Raw genomic sequence first — 17,339 nt, 5'->3', positions numbered from 1 at the left:
GATCTAATTTTATAGATTTCTCTTCAGGTGGTTGTGATAACTGCATAGTCCCTGTCAAGTTTTTAAGTTGAGAATTGTATTTATGATAGAGCCAGACAGAGTAAATCCTGGATCCAGTTATCAAAAAAGAACATGAAAATGCTTTTCAGTTGGACCACATGAAAGGCACTGGGGAAACTGGTCACAGTTGACAAAGTTGCCGACTGTTCCACATTCCTAGGGATGGGAGCTGGTACAGACTTGATTTCCAAGAGCCCCAAAATGGATCTCTGGCCTTCAGGATTTGGGTGGTTATTCATTTTTGGTGTCAGAGCTTGAAAGCGTTCACACTAAGATGGCAGTTCCTTACCCCACGGGAGAGTCCTCTGCTCTGGTTCTCATGGGACACTCTTCCCATAAAATGAAGCTTGAAAAAGAACTTCCATAGTCATGTCGCTTAGAAGTTCCACATCAACGATCCTCCTTGTGGTGGAGATTCATGGTGTAAATGTACATAATAAAGGCTCTGAAAAGTCCTCTGGAAAAGGAATTTATTTAATGTTGACTCCTAGCATTTCCCAAACTAAACTCATATTTGCCCAAGCAGGTCTCATGGCACTAATGTTCTGTGGAATCACTTTGGAAAACTGCTTTGTCTAAAATTCTCACCTCCATCCCTCTGTCTCATATTGTGATACCTGCTAAAGCTCTAATAGGAATGAAGGAAATGTTTTAAGGAAGGAAATAGTTACTCCAGGAGTTCACTTGTTTACTAGTAATTTGAAAGCTCCTTGGGTCTTATTGTACATGGCTTCTACAAACAATGTGGTTCAGGAGCAGTGGAGGTGATTTCTGCCTCAGGGTTGAAGGACACTTTCTTTGTAAAACTGGTAAAATGTGAGCTATGCCGACTTCTTTATTATCAGTTATTGTGAGCGCACCTGCCATGCGTCTAGTGGGACATTTAAATAGGACTTTTAGGAGGATGCTGATAAGTATCTTTGGTGATTGCTTCCATCTTAATGAACTTTTCTTTTTTCATTCCATAGGTTTATATTTTTAGAGCTGACCGAAGATCAGGCACCTTAATTAAGATTTTTCAGGCATCAGGTAAAAAGGTGAGATTTTTGGTATAAGTGTGTTTTTGTTGTTGTTTGAGAGATGTCATCATGTGGGAATCAGTTCTTACTTTTTAGAAGATTGGCTTAAAGGCCCCATCTCTGCCCTACATTTATATGGTGCTTCCATCTGCATGTTGGTGCCTTGAGCTTCTCAACATTGTGTGTAACCTGCATGTTCACAGGATGCATGCTTGCTGTAGGAGACATGTAGCGAGACAAGTTTGTATGTAGCCAAGTTACAGCACAGAGATTTAGAAGGTTGTCCATAGTTCAGACATGGTCATCAAAATTATCGCATGCTCTTTCTCTCTGCCCTTCTCTACCTCTGTGCCTCTTGGTGCCTCTCTGTCTGTCTTTCATACATATACATCTATACCTCCAGAGAGAGCAGGTCCTGTTGACTACAGGTAGCAAACCGTGGTATATGATTGATTACTTTCCAAGGAGGCACTTGGACAAACGGTTCTCATTCTCCCTATTTCACCAAATCGGTGCTGCCCTCTCCTCCTTGCACCCTGAGCCCTCTGGCTCTATTGCCTTGGGGACTGTTGGCACACAAAGAAAAACCAAACAAAAATCACCCAGTTCCTTTTAGAACCTTGGAATAGAAATAGCTTGGGAAGGCTGCCCTGAAATTAGTCCTGGGCAGGGTTTATCTGCCTGTGTCATCTTGTCCTCACCCTGTTGCTAATCCTAATTCCTGCAAGTTTCCATTATACTGCACCATAGTCTGAAATTAAGCCAAGTAGAGATTCCTTTGATTAATAAGCAACGTCTTTCACGGGCTTATCAGTCATGCACACCTTAGTGTGACTTAGATCAGCAGGATTGTTTAGCAAAATAGGCTGCTCTAAGGGGACACAAGTTTGGGCTGGGAGGTAAGCGGGTAGTTTGGAGGCTGGTCTTGCTGGAGGCCCTAGTGAGCTCTGCAAAGAAGCACAGGGTGCCTGGGACTTGGGAGGGAGGTTCTAGGAGATAGAATGTCAGAAGGTGATTTTACCTACTACAACTCCAATAAAAGGGAGAGAAAGTGATTGTTTCCTTTCTGGGTGGGCCAGGTGCCCCACTTCAGGTCCTGCGGTGAGTTAGACCTGCTGTACATCAGCCTGGCCTCATGACATATTCTTCTGCTGGTGAATCCTCTTCTAAGTTCCAAAAATCCCACTCACAAGTAGAACTTATTCCAATTTTAACAACCTTAATATGTATACTTAGTATATAGTTGTCATAATCTTTTCAATAAAAAACAGCTTTGCCAAACTCAGTTTTGTAAAGTTTTCTCTGAGAGCAGCTCTGCTTTTGCCCTGAGAACTGTGCTGGCCTATGTTATTTTAACATTTCCAAAACCACAGAGCAGCAACACTGGAAAATGACTGTGAGCAATTCTGCAAAAAAGGTTTTCCAAGCACCCCTAAAGTTAGAAAAGAAATAACTCGTGCCATTTGTGATAAAAGGAGTCCCAAAGAGCAAGTAGGGTGTGAACGCTGCTAAGCCTAACATTTTAGATCTTTCTCCAAAAGATAGTAAATGGGTGAGTGTGGAAAACCCAAACCCCCAATGCTCCCCTTCCAATGTCCCTGGGCTCTGAAAGCATAAAATTAAAGGATTCTTCCCCCCCCAGATTTATTGGGATATAATTGACATCTAACCTCGTGTAAGTTTAACGTGTGCAACATGATAATTTGATACACATGTATTTTGTAAAATGATTACCACGATAAGGTTAGTTAACACATCCATCACTTCACATAACTATTATTTTTAAAGGACTCTTTCAGGTGATTTGTGGAGCTTAAACACGTCTATCACCCTGTTTTCAGAGTATTTTCATGTTTAACAGTAGCTGTGCCTCCCCACCTGCTGCTTCTGTCCTCCACTCCCTGCTTCCTATGCCCAGGACAGACCCAGTTAATGCCTCTTGTCCTGGCATGATTAACAATCTAATTGTGCCCTCTCTCCTTCGCAGAAACCCCCTGGTTTGGATGATAACTTACACTCATCTGTGATGGTCGTGGTCAGATTTTGGGGAGTAGATTTGAGAGTAGGTCATGTGCAAGGTGAACATTTGAGAACCTATTGTCCAAACTTCCTGGACTTGATGACGTGGAGCTCCAGGACAGACACACTGGCATGTCTGCTTGAATGTCATTATGACCTGTCGTGGCTGCCTGAGGAGGGGGACTAAAGACCCAGGTGTTCCACCTCCCAGCTCCGGAGCTGGGCTGCTTTTTATTTTCTTTAAGACTCTTCCTGGCCTTACCTTGCCCTCTTCCAGAGTTACTCCTTCCTTCTGCCACTCACTCTTGCCCTCTTGTTTCATTGTCTTCTAGCTTTACACCCGTCATCTTCTTTCTAATTTTGAAACAGACTATTACTCTCTTTATACATCTTATTCTTCTTTTTGCCAGAAGAAATGAGAAATTCTTGTCTCTCTGACTTCTCCATTATTTCATAGGGAAAGGAAATGACCCCAGGCTTTCAAAGGATGTCTTTAGCTTTACCCCTGTGTCTAGCCACACACAGAGAGGAGGGTTCTGACTCAGTAAACCACTGATCCACTTCTGCTTTTGTTTGGCCAGAATTTAGTCAGATAGTCTTGTCTCCTGACCTCACCATTAGGAAAAAAACCCCCAAACAGTTCCGGTCTCAATGGGTTGATCTCCATCATGTAGTACTTATGAGAAATCACCAATATATGTGCAATTCAGATGTTAATATAGACACAGGTCCCCACATTTCCAGGCTGGTGGGAGAGCTCTGATCAAGGAACACTCACCCCAAAGCATGTCATTGCCATATCGAAGTTGTATTGAGTTAATGGGGTATGTGAAGCATTTGTATGCCAAAACTTAGATAGTCTTCATGTAAAGGATTTCTGGTTGAACACCAATGAAGATGCCAAGTTAAATAGCCCATTGGAACGAAACAAATTGTTCCCCTGGGGCTCAGCCAGAGAGAACAGCCACAGCTTCGTCTTCGGGGCCTTGCCTGGGTCTCACTGGTTTCTTTGACTAAAGTCCAGATAGTAAGATGGACAAGGCCGCTGAATCAATGACTGGCGACTTGGTTCTGTGCCCCCCGTTCCCCAAGATTCTAAATCTTCCCCGTGCCCTTCCCTCTTGGGAATGGGTGGTTGTGGGGAATGGTGTGGGTTGGGTGGACATGGCCTTGGCATGTGACAGGGAAGGACTTGGAGTCCTCCTGTCCCAAGGTTATTTGCAGTATCTAGGCTGTAGCACCCTTCACCTCTCTCAAACTCCCCGAGTTAGCTGCCAACAAAGTCTAACAGCAAAAGAAAGTGCTTGTTCATGTCAATAAAACTGGAGTCCTTTTATTTGAAAACTTTTATTTTAAAAGCTTTTAAAGCGTGCACGCACACACACACAAAGAGGTTACAAACTGGCAGCCTTTGGAGAGGATCCAGCCAACAAAAATTTTTGTTTGGCCAGCATGGTATCTTTGTTTATTATTTTTTAATATGAATTAGTTGCCAGCATTTTAAAAATAGGCACTTCAAATAAAATTTTAGATTTTTGGTTTTTCTTTTTTTTTTTTTCTCCCCAAAGCACCAGTACATAGTTGTATATCCTAGTTGTAAATCCTTCTAGTTCTTCTGTGCGGGATGCCACCACCGCATGGTTTGATGAGTGATGTGTGGGTCCGTGCCCAGGATCCAAACCAGCAAACCCCACGCTGCCAAAGCAGAGCACGTGAACTTGACCACTATGCCGCTGGGCCAGCCCTGGCTTTTCTTGAAAAACGGGAAGGTCAGCCTTCTCTGGGTCAGCCTTCGTCCTGGTAGCAGTTGACTGCAGCTGGGTCAGAGCTGCTCTTTGAGCTGGGTCTATGGAATCCAGTTTGCCATAGTCTCCACCACTGCCCATTTTTTCTCAGAAGGAACAGAAACCAAGCGTCTCTTGCCACCTTTAAGCCTCCTTGCACTGTTATTTGTTTTTTCTTATACCTGTTATATCACCTGCCTGGATCCCTTTGGCATTTGGGTTTAAGGCCCTTGATTTAAATAATAGATACTGGGTTAAGCTATGATTAGAGAAATCCAGTATAACCTGGCTGTGTCCCCTCATCCATCAAGGTGTCTTATGAGTTGTACCTTTTTCTGTTGCTTCAGCTCATGCCTTCCTAACCAATCTTTACTTATGCACAAGACTCAGAGAGGGCAGTCTATTTCCCCACAGAACCTTTATTTGCATGCCTGCCTTGTGTTCTGCAGTTTCTTATTCCTACTTGCTTGACTTTGTCAAATGTCTGATATACAAGTCACTTTTATTATGGTTGTAACCTATATTTGCAACCTCAGCTTGCATTTTTAAAAACAGTCGCTCATTCTCCGGGCATGGGTCCCTTTGTTTTCCCCTTGGTAGGGCTCCAGGGAAGAGGGCTCATTAGCTTTGGTCTCGTGTTGACTGGGGGCTCCACGTCGCAGCCAGCAGGCCCAGGGAAGTCAGGTTTTTCACTGCAGGCCTGGGCATTCTGGCTTCCTGGGCAGTGCAGCTGTCACAGCCTCTGAGGGGCTGGGGGGCAGGTGTTTCTGAAGCAGTGGGCTGGAGGAGAGCGAGGGCCTCCTGTGTGCGGCAGACACTGAATGCTTTGTTGCAACTCAACTTGGTTGCAGATGGGCTCTTACTTCGGCTCCTCCTTATGCGCAGTTGACCTGAATGCGGACGGCCTCTCTGACCTGCTGGTGGGGGCCCCCATGTTTTCTGAGATCAGGGACGAAGGGCAGGTCACCGTCTACATCAACAGAGGAAATGTGAGTACAGTGCTGGGCAGCATGTGGATGGGGTCCGGGAGAGGGGCATTTGCCCGGTGAGAGTGACTGAGCACCCCTCTGGGCCTTGCACCGGGCCTCATTACCCAGAGGAGGTGAGAAGGTGTGCGTCCTACCTTCAGAAAGCTCAATGTTCCTTTAATGGAAAGTTAGATGCAGTGTTATGACTGCAAACATATAGGGGTCAAGAAGTCTTAGTGACTATGGTTTGAGTGCTTACTATGTACCAGGAATTGTTCCTCTTGCTTTCTGTGAGTGATTTCAATGTAATGTGCACATGGTATCAGGAGGTCTCCATTTTTCGGGTGAAAAAACTGACACCCAGAGAGGTTAAGTAACCTGCCCCAAATCACACAGCTAAGAAGTGGTGGGGCTAGGATTTGAACCTAGGCGAGCTGGCTCCAGAGCTGCCGTGCTTCGTATCTAGGGCATGTTGCCTCCCTGGGAGTATACACGCGTCTGCGTGAGGAAGCAAAGAAGCCTTCTCAGAGGACACAATGGCTGGGAAGCATCTTTTTTTTTTTTTTTTTTGAGGAAGATTAGCCCTGAGCTAACTACAGCCAGTCCTCCTCTTTTTGCTGAGGAAGACTGGCCCTGAGCTAACATCCATGCCCATCTTCCTCTACTTTATATGTGGGACACCTGCCATAGCATGGCTTGCCAAGCAGTGCCATGTCCGCACCCGGGATCTGAACCAGTGAACCCCGAGCTGCTGAGAAGCGGAACGTGCACACTTAACCGCTGTGCCACTGGGCCGGCCCCTGGGAAGAATCTTGAAGAAGGAGTAAGAGTTAGGCAGACAGGCAGGGGTGGGCTGGGTGCTGGGCAATTGGGTTGAGGTGTGAGGCAGTGGGACCACTTAATTCAGGGTGGTGAGACTAGGGGATTGAGTGGGGGGCCAATGCAGTGGAAAGGGGCCATAATCATAATGTCCCTTATTCCGCAGAACCATGGAAAGGAGGTGACTGGGTCAGAAGGATGCCTCTGGCCCTCTGCAGCAGAGTGGAGGGTGGCAGGGGCTGGAGGAGAGCAGTGCATCAGTGGAGGCAGGAGACCGATGAGAAGGCAGAATCTTTTCAGGATCTAGAAGTAAGAGTATTCAACAAGAGGGAAATCATTAAATGAAGAAATTCTGTTACCAACAGCCTTTTAGCTAACACGACAACGTGCCTGTGAGAGTCAGTGACAAAGCAGAATAAAAACTGCAAATGCAAACCACCTTTAAAAATATAAAAAATACGTAGAGAATATTAATAACAGATCTCTCTGGGTGATGGTGCTTGGGTAGATTTTTAGTTTTATCTTTATCCAAATAACGAGAATGTAAAACTTTCATAATAAAAAAAAAATCACTAAAAGTGTACTTTTGAGCGGTGACCCAGATGCTAGTTATCCCATTTGGGAGGAGGCGGTGTTGATTAACTATGGCTAGGTGGGCAGATGCCAGAAAGAGAGGGCAGTCATTTGAAGAGGAGCCAGGGGAGCATTAGAGCCTTGGGCTTTCTTGGGTGTTTGCAAGTTTTGGGAAGGTGGATCTGAAACCTGGGAGGGAGGGTACTTCCTGGTACCTGTTGCAGTGACTCTTGGCATCTTCAAGCCCACTGACATTCTAAGAAGGGGGACCGGGTGGGTGAGGGGAGAAATGAGGTGATCCTTAGGGAGATTAGAACAGCTGGCATTCAGTGGCTGCTGGCCACCCTGTTTGCAGGAGACTGACACATTTGCATGGGTGTTATTCAGGCAATAAGGTGACCAGCCAAGAGCCCCTCGCTGTGTCTAAATCAGGGTGTGGAATCTTGGAGCAGGCCCTCCAGACCTTCTCGGGGCACGTTGCACCCACAAACTCCCTACCCCCACCGCTGTTTCCTAATGCCATGTGGTTACCCCAAGTACCAGGGTATTGTTATTTCTGGTGAACCTCATCCTCTTTGATTAATGATTGCAAGGCAGAGTGGAGGAGTAGGAAAAATGATGACTTAAGAGCTAGATGGACGTGTGTTTGAATCTTGGTGTTGCCACTTACTGGCCTTGGTGATGGGGACAAATAACTTGAAATTGGTGGCTCAGTTTCCTCATCAGTGAAGTGGGGAGAGTCATAAGGTCTTCCTTACAGAGTCCTTGTGAGATTTAAGTGAGGAGATGGCTATTACAGTGCCTGGTACACACAAAGAATCCGTGCTTCCTCCTCTCCACCACACTAATAGGAAGAAATCGACACTTATTTGTGTTGTAGGACGGGGGTGTTCATTGACTTAAGAAACCATCACATCTTTATTGTTCCCAAGTTGCAAGTTTTTTGTGTTTATAATGAAAAAGAAGATTCAGTCGTAACAAAAGCCAGACACTCCCTGGGATGTCTGTGGCTGTACGGTGGGTGCATAGCGCCTCTGCACTGGCACAGATTTAGACACTCTTATGCCGCAAAACATCAGATGGTGTTTTAACACTCTGACGTTCACGTGTCAATGATTTGGGGGTAGAGTGGGTATCCTCAAGATGGCTTTCACTGCCACCATCACCATTGACCCCTCCCTCTGTTGGTTGGTGTTTGCTCAGGAAATCCAACCCACACACGATAGTGGACATGGTTGTGTGTACACCACCCCCACTCCCTGGCCAAGAACAACTGAGTGTTGGATTTTCTGAGCTAGGACTCCCTCTGTCAAGATTACTAATATGTGCAACTTACAAAACAGCTTTTTAGACTTGTACTCAAAGGCACAGGAGAGGAAAAATAGAAATATACATTCCCTTTAAAAGCAATTTGGGGAAAAAGTGTTCTGCTATAAGGAAAGCTGAGAGGCTACCGTGGGGACAGATAGGGTGGTTGCTTGGTTTCTAGAGTGTTAAGACGAAAGAGAGGTTTAGTATTGGCCAGCATGACCATCTCCTTCCCTCTCAGACATGTCTCAGGCTGTTGGAGACCCTCCTGCTGCCCAGGTGAAAGGGACTCCTTTTGCCACCAGGAGAGAGAAGTTGGGGAGCCTGTGATTTTGCCCAGGTGTTTCCTGTCCATGGGTGTGCTCCAGGGGGGGCAGCAGTCTCAGCTCTGGTTTTTTATTGTTTTTTTTTGTTGTTGTTCGTTCTGTTTGTTTTTGTTTTGTTTTCCGTTTTCCCTCCATCCTGTTTCCCAGGGAGCCCTCGAGGAGCAGCTGGCCCTGACTGGGGATGGCGCCTACAACGCACACTTTGGGGAAAGCATCGCCAGCCTGGACGATCTTGATGATGATGGCTTCCCAGGTCAGTGAGCTCGCGTCTGCCATCTCACTCAGCCCTTGTGTGACGTGCTCCTAGATCCACCTGCCTGCTTGGAAGGCCCATCAACGCACCCTGGGGAGAGAGGACGCCTTTTAGAAACAATGTCCTCCATGTAGACACAGGGCTGAGCTCTGACCCCGCTGGAGTTTTGCTTCTGCATAATTTGTTCTCGTCTGCTCAGCGTTCTTTGCTACGTGTTTGCTATGCAAGTGAATCTTGGGGTTGGTCCACTGGGGCTTCTATGGCAGAGAAGTTTGAACCTGCTTCCTCCTTCCCCAAACCCTTGTTTCTGAGCCTCTGATGCTCTATGATGCTCTACTGTGTTATTAGTGAAATGAGTAAGGGGAGAAATAGACATTCTCTTCCCTGATAGAGACAGCACACTACACGGAGTTGTGAATATGTAAGTGTTGGGAGGGGTGGGGGTGTGTATACCTGATGTCTAGTTCTCTTTGGATAGCAGTATCCTTTATAGTCTCTTCGCTTCTCTCTCTGGTCTGTTAAATACCGCCTGCCCTCACGGTATATATAGTATTCAGACATCAGGACCTGGGGGAGCTGTGTCACTAGGGGAGATAGCTGAGTTGGAAGATGGGCGGAGGGGCAGCTCTTGCCTCAGGCCAGGCGTCCAGGCTCCTTTGATAGCCTCATACCAGTGGCCAGAGAGGGCTTCGTTTGAAGAGAGGGGACCCGCTTGAGGTCACGTGGGTGCATGCCCCTCACCCTTGACCTCACTTCTGCAGACATACAACTTGCATTGGAAGCAAAAGAAAAAAGTAAGGAGGATCTAGGCTTTGTTTCCAGGAGTTGTCAGTTTGTGAGAGTGATGTTGATTACTCTTTGGTGAGATGAATGCTATTTTATATAATTCTCTTATCCGGGAATAGAGTTGACTTTCTCAGTTATGCAATAACCATTGTCTACGGAATTTCCCTCTCTCACCAAAAGAATCTAGAGTGGGCAGTTTATATTGGCATTTCTTTTATTGGATGGCTCAATGACTTTTCCTATGAGGATGAGCTAGAAACTTCTCTGGAACTAAACTCAACTTCTATCATTTTCTTTCTACTTTCTTTTTTTCTTCTAAGAGATTATGTGCCTAGTTTAATGTTTAAACTATCAACAACCAAGAAATTTCTGGCATGGAGGGACTCAGACATGATGAGAGGAATTAGGAAAACCACCCTTTATTACTCCATATGGCTTTTCTAACCCATAGCTGTTTTTCTCCCCTCAGATGTGGCCATTGGTGCACCCAAGGAGGATGACTTCTCCGGGGCGGTCTATATCTATCATGGCGATGCCAGTGGGATAATCCCTCAGTACTCAATGGTAATTGGTGTGAGAGTGACATGGTAACTGTTCATACATTTATTTGACAAACATGCAGGGAACCTGTACTCCATCCCATGCCGTGGGAGTACCAAGGAACACACAGCACTGTTCCTGCCTTCAGCTTTCTTACTCTCTAGTGAAAGACGTAAACAATTGGTATTGCTTATTAAATACAAAAACGTACTCATAGGCTCTCAAGTTTGCTCATGTTCAGGAGTGTGTTCTGCCTGCAAAAGGTAGTACCCAAATTCTTACCCAGAGTTAGAGCTATTGATTTAAGAAGAGGAGGCTTTTGGGGCCGGCCTGGTGGCATAGTGGTTAAGTTTACATGCTCCGCTTCAGCAGCCCAGAGATCACAGGTTCAGATCCTTGGCGTGGACCTAGCACCACCTGTCAAGCCACACAGTGGTGGCATCCCACATAAAATAGAGGAAGGTTGGCACGGATGTTAGCTCAGGGCCAATCTTCCTCAAAAAAAAACCAAAACAGAAAACAGGGGCTTTCCTTTTTTTGATTACTCTTTTGTCAACCATCTGTGCTTAGCCAAAGGAATAGGTTGTAAAAAATAATCTAGAGAGATAATGGGCTACGGAGGAGGGGCCCAAAAGCTATCACAGGGCTGCTGTCTCCATTGGCGTTGAAACAAGGAGCTGGTCAGAGCTCTGGCCTTACGCTTCAGACATGGAAATGCGGAAGTGGTGAGTTCTGTTTTTTTGCCATATCAGCTTGGTGTTCAATCTTGCTGATGGTGTCAAGCCCGGCCCATGGGAAAAAAGGAAGTCACTCTGGACAGAAGCATCGTCAGGATATTTGTGGATGTCTGTGTGTCGAGTTGCACAGGCCTGTGTCTTTCTTCCAGTAGATCACTGACAGAAAGGGACTGAGCACAAATTGAGAAATTTCCAATCAGCAAATATTGATTTTTTTGAATACTTATGTGCTTATCACTTCCTCCTCATGCTTATATTTCTCATCACAAAGAAGCTTGCCTCGTATCTTGATTATTGCTAAGGAAACAAGTTTAACTGAGTCCTGTTCTTATAAAATGTTGTATAAAATGAAATAGTTGTATCAAAACCTGTCCGTGTATGAAAGTCTCTAGGTAAGAAAAACAGTCTTTACAAATTGATTTTAAGAGGCAGTACAGACATGCAAGGTCAATTCATACGTTCATAGTTGTTCTTGCAGCGGATCTAAGTTAGCTAGGGGAAGGTTGAAGGTTGGTTGGTTGGTTGGTTGGCAGTGGAGCTTCAGGCTCCCTCTGTGCTGGGGCCTCCTCAGCTTCATGACTCCTGCCGGAGACAGATGCTGAGGGAGGTGCTGGCGAGAGGAGGGGTGGCTTTTTGAGTGCCTGCTCTGCAGACCTCTTCCCTTTAATCCTCAGAGTAACGAGGTGAGAAGGGTACCTTTAATTATCTACCTTTTATTTCTGACTGGCCCAGGGAGGTTGTTTAACTTGCCCAAGGTCACCAGCTTATAAATGGCAATATGGCTACTGAAGCATTGCCAGTCTGACCCCCAAATCTTTTATTATAACCACCCCCCTTAGCTCCACTTTGGAAAAAGGAACCCTCAGGGAAGATCCATTGGAAAGCTTAGGAGTATGGAAACTTCTTTTACCATGAGGCATACATACTCCAAGGGACATTTATCTACGAGGGCCATCTTCTTTTCATTAGAAATGAATAATGGTGGGAATAAACTCTTAGGTGATATCGCCAATGTGTCAGGGGGAATAGGGCTTCTGGAACAGTTTGGGGGCCACATCCGTGTCCCAAGGGCTGTTCTAGTCTGGATCAGGGATGCTGTTGCCAGTGTGACAAGCTGAAAGTCATCCAGGGAGCCCTGTCCTCAGGCAGCCATCGGGGTCACCCTCCACGCATCCTCCTGGAAACTTGGTCCCAGACCTTGGAAGCTAATCACACAGAGAGGCAACCTGCGGGAGGCTCCAGCTGCCCCTCCTCCTGCGGCCGGCCTCTAGTGTTGTGTTCTGTTGCTGGGTGGAATCCCTGCAGAGCACTGAAGTAGAAATTTTGTGGTTTGAGTAGAGTGTCTTTAGTAGGAAGCGGGGATCAGCAGCTGGAACTGTCCTGCCTTTGTCAGCACGCAGGCTGGCTCCTTAGCTTTGACAAAGAAGTGGTTTGGGGCTCTTTTAAAAAAAAAAAAAAAAGAAAGAAACCATGATTATACATTTCCAGCCTGCTAATATGTGTATGATAAGGTCAGTGATTTAAAAGGAAAAAAATCCTTTAATGATAGATTCTTCGGGACCCAGGCCCAGACAGAGGGGGCATTGTGTGGGTGAACTAGAGGAGGAAGTCAGAAACAACTCTGGGCAAGCCCGGCGCTTTTCTTTGGCCCAGATTGGTATTATTTCTGCTGGGTAAATTGTGAGATCAGGGCCTGAAGTTCCTCCGTGTTACTCTTTAGCTCATTCCGCTTTCTTGAGTTCACCACGGAAAGTGTTGACTTTAAGATCCTGTGTGCCTTTCTCAATTTGAGAGCCCGCTGGGCATGGCATGGCGGTCCCTGTGATCTTTCCCCCACCATAAGGACACTGCATATAAACCTGGTCAAGCGGAGGTTTTCCAAGGCTCCTGGTTTTCATTTAGAGTTATTAGCACTGAGCAGACTTATCTTCCTGGCTTTATGGCATAATGGCCTGCAGATGTCTGTGGGATAACTTAAGCCTGCATTGCCACCCCCAAATGGACCACCCCTTCGCTCTTCCCCCTTGTCCCAGCCACGCCATACCTTAGAAATGCAAACCCAGGGCAGGCTACTGCTCACGTTGGACTTCAGAGCTGAGCTTCAAGATGTGGCTTTTAAGAAATGTGCAGACACACATACACATTTGTTTAGATGGAGCCGTGTGGGATGTGGGCTCTGCCTGTTAGCAAGAGACATTTCTTCAGTGTTTCTTACAGTGTTCTGCTTTGTACTTTGATGCTTTCACATTTCCTGCTGGATGGCTTAACTGAAAGATGGCAAGCAGAGGGTTGTTTGCAGTGATTGGCTGCTGGGGGGGCGGGAAACATCCCTGGCATCTCCATCTGTAGATCCTATGGAAATCCCCCTCCCCACACTCCTGACTTTGCAGGATGTCTCACTAAGGAAAATGATAAGGAAAACGTCCATAGTGAGTTCCTGGATATCTGTTTCTGACGTGGATTTTGCATGGCATGAAAACAAAGCATTTCTTTTATCATCCACAATGAGGGCATTGTGGGGTAAGTCTCCCCAAGGAAAGGGAAGCAGGAACAGGTTAGAAGGTGGGACTTTTCTGATTCAGGAAGTTCGATATCTTTGTGAGGAACTGTGCCGCGTGAATGTCAACGTATGATGCAGACTGGATGTACAACAAATAGTCTTGAACCAAGGCGGCATGTGTTAACATACGTTGAATTTAATGATGAATAAAACGTAAGTACAGATGCTGGTATGCCCTGTAGTGGTGGAGCTGTGAATTCTGAATGGTTGGTTGAGGGCTGCATTTTAGGGGGGAGGGCAGCTTCAGCTGATTTTTTTTTTAAATTTTCTACAGTTTATAGAGGGTTCTGTGGAGTTCTAGATTTACTAGGTAAAACTGTGTCATCCTCTCTGTGAAACTCAGGAGCCTGGAGCTCTTCTGATTGGCTCAATTGAGAGGCGGTTTCCACACGGCCGTCTTTTCCAGCTAGATGTGCTAATGGCCTGTCCACCTGGGGAAGGACTTGCGTGTGCCTCTTAGAAGAGGACTGTTACATGTTTAGTGCATATTTGGGTAGAGAGATATAAGGTAAATATATTCTTAGAATTTCAGCCAGCTATACCTGTGTAAAAACAAAACAGAACCTCCATTAGAAATGGAAGTTAAACTTTATCCATTTTGAACTTCATTCAGCATGTCCAAACATTAACATGCTAGTCTTGGTTGGTTTTTTCATTAGCACTGAACTTAGAAAAAATTTTACATGATGATATTTGGCTAAGGCAACTAATATAAAGGAGTGTGTGGTCTTTGGTGCCCTGCTAAAGGCCCACTGATCAAATTAGGACTATGTTTTTTTCTTTCAACAACTTCAAGCCCAAGTGTCCTCGGGAAGCTGGGCTGCGACAGTTGTGGTTCTTATTTGTGAGTGTGCTCCTTTCCGGTGACTCAATTTCCCTATTATCTGTTTCAGAAACTGTCGGGGAGGAAGATAAGTCCTGTACTACGGATGTTTGGTCAGTCCATATCAGGAGGCATTGATATGGATGGAAATGGCTATCCTGGTAAGCTGTTTTTCTCTAAAGGCATGTGAGATAAACAGAGAGAAATGAGGTAGAATAATTTCCAGTTTGGTAAGCAGTGGTTGCATCTATTCAGGCTTAGGAAATTTCACACAATAGAATGGGGCGTTTTGCCTGGTGTTTCATTTTAAGGTGGAAGTGTTGAAGTTTACTTTTGGGTTTTAAAATGACCTACTCTGAAGGGTTTAAGGACCAGAAGGGCGGGTTTTTACAGTGACTTCTGTGGCAGGAAGTCTTTCTAATGTGAAAAAGCACCATCCACATTAAAATGATGAACAGTGAAACCTCCTGTTTCCCTTGATATTCTACCGTATTCAGAGGCTTCTTGCTCTTGAGCCCTCTCGAAGGAGCTGAGCAGCACCTTCCCCACCCTCAACCCCACAAGAAAATTATTGAGAGAAAGATTTGGAGCAAAAAGAAAACCATGTCCTTCCCCTAACGGACAAAACAGACCTCAGCATTCAAGGCTGGCTGGCTTGTCTTCAGGGTTAATTCGTGCCTTGTGGTGGTTGAGGCTAATTGAATATAAATGTACAATTTCAAACCCCAAGTGATATCCGGTTTAGGTAGAATTGACTGGGCAGTGGAATAATGGTTCTTTTGGTGTTTAAAGGGACGGAGTAGGGTGAGGTGAGGAAACAAAGATAATTTGAAAAAATCCAAGATCATCATGGAATTCAGAAAAAAATGTCCTGAAACTATAGGTCATTTTGCTTTTAAGAAAATATTTTTTTCCCACTTAAAATGCCTCAGGAGGATCTGGGAAAACTAATGCAATCCTGTATGAGGGCACCAAATTTTGTAGTTTCGTACAGGTAGGAGTTTTGTTCATCCCTCTAACTTGACAGAGCCAGGGGGAGTGGGAATAGAAAAGGGTCATTGTGAAGGTTTGGTCCCTGTAGGCCCTCATGGGTGTTTTTAAGTTTGAGAAAGCAATTCTCTGTGTTCTGGGCAATTTGTGGCCATCCCTAAATAATACCTTACATTGGTTTAGCACTTTAATGTATGCAAAATGCTTCCACATGCAATGTATGTTTTACAGTAACCCAAGTAGGTAGGTAGAGATGGAGGTGTCCCCGCACTTTACAGACAAGGATACTGAGCCTCGGAGGACTTAGGGGACTGGCCAGAGGCCACCTTGTGGTGGATGGGCCTCCTGGCTCCTGCTCTATAAATGCACGGTGAGCTGGTGTGTTCACACTTCACAACGGATCTGATTTTCTTATCTTGCATTTTTCATAAAAGAAATGGCGAATTCATCAATTCTTTTATTTTCAAATATCCAGTCAATTCAAAAAGATTATTGGAAAAATAACAAAATTAACAAGCACACCCAAATGCAGAAATTTTAGCAGCACTACAGTTTACAGATTGGCTATTTGTTTTTCCTTAATGAGAGCATCATGTAGACGTAGGGATTCAGACTCTCTTGGTTTCAGATGCTTGGTTCTGGGAAGGAGTCATGGAACCCCAGGGCTGAGGGGTTTATATTAGAGGGAAATTCACTTATTGAATAAGTGAATACTTCCTAAGTTAAAGTTATTTAGGAATAAACATTACTAGCTAACACTTGTGCCTTGACTTACAGCTGACCTGGTATTTTCATGAATTTTCTGACTTAGGTATCTGATTTAATTTATTTAATAAGTATTATGTTTAATACATTTAATATTATATTTCATAAATATTTTCTGATTTAAGTATTATGAAATATCATCAGCCTTTGAGGGAGACACTGAGGATGATTGTCTCCATTGTACAGACAAGGATTCTGGGAGAGACTCTGAGGTCACAAAGAGTTAGGGCTGGAGCAGAGATGATTCACATGTTCTGCAGAACCTCGAGCTTTTTCCAAGAGTCATTTAATTCTAGGTGTCCTTTTCTCTGATTCACTCGTGTCCAAAAGAAATATATGTGAGCCACATATGTGACTTAAAATATTCTAGTAACCACATAAAAGAGATAAAAAGAAACAGGTGAAATCAATTTTAACATTTTATTTAGTCCAATATATCCAACATATTATCATTTCAACATATAATAAATATAAAAATTATTAATGAGATAGCTTTTTGTAGTACGTCTTTGAAATCTAGTCTGTATTTTATACTCACAGCACATCTCAATGCAGATCAGCCATGTATCAAGGTCTCAATAGCCGTATCTGGTGGTTGGCTGCCATATGGGAGAGTGTGGCTCTAACTCTACAAAATAGTGCAGAGGATGGTTGTTGGGCCCTGGACCTCGGGGCTGGGCCTCCGTTGCTGTGGAGTACCTTGCCAGAGGAGGGTGGGAGAGGCTTCAACAAATTTCTGACTCTGTAAATTTCTGGTTTTCAGATGTAACTGTTGGAGCCTTCATGTCTGACAGTGTGGTTCTTCTAAGGTGAGATGCTTCACTCTTGCTTCTTGGATTTTGTTCTTCATGGGTGAGGAATGGAATGTGGTGGTGCGGTGGGGAAGGGGGCACAGAGAGTTATTCACCGTTAGTCAGCAATTCCTTCTGTCCTGTTCCTGGCGGGCAGAGGTGCTTAGCAAGTGGGACTGCTACCTTTGTCTTCTCGTTCTTATTATCCTCTATCCTAG

General features: G+C 44.9%; 1 protein-coding gene across 2 annotated transcripts in view; it reads left to right on the top strand.

Moving 5' to 3' along the window:
- The window catches only part of ITGA9 (integrin subunit alpha 9), a 331,203-nt gene that overhangs the window by 56,351 nt on the left and 257,513 nt on the right, over positions 1–17,339 (top strand). For both annotated transcript variants that reach the window (XM_001489074.5, XM_070237987.1), the window contains exons 8-13: positions 1,029–1,097; positions 5,734–5,871; positions 9,024–9,129; positions 10,385–10,479; positions 14,646–14,736; positions 17,094–17,139. In XM_001489074.5, the coding sequence (XP_001489124.4) occupies positions 1,029–1,097; positions 5,734–5,871; positions 9,024–9,129; positions 10,385–10,479; positions 14,646–14,736; positions 17,094–17,139 (545 nt within the window). The remainder of the gene's footprint in view (positions 1–1,028; positions 1,098–5,733; positions 5,872–9,023; positions 9,130–10,384; positions 10,480–14,645; positions 14,737–17,093; positions 17,140–17,339) is intronic.

Source organism: Equus caballus, chromosome 16, assembly GCF_041296265.1.
Source record: "Equus caballus isolate H_3958 breed thoroughbred chromosome 16, TB-T2T, whole genome shotgun sequence".
Taxonomy (NCBI): Eukaryota; Metazoa; Chordata; class Mammalia; order Perissodactyla; family Equidae; genus Equus; species Equus caballus.
This window is presented reverse-complemented; position numbering and strand designations above follow the sequence as displayed.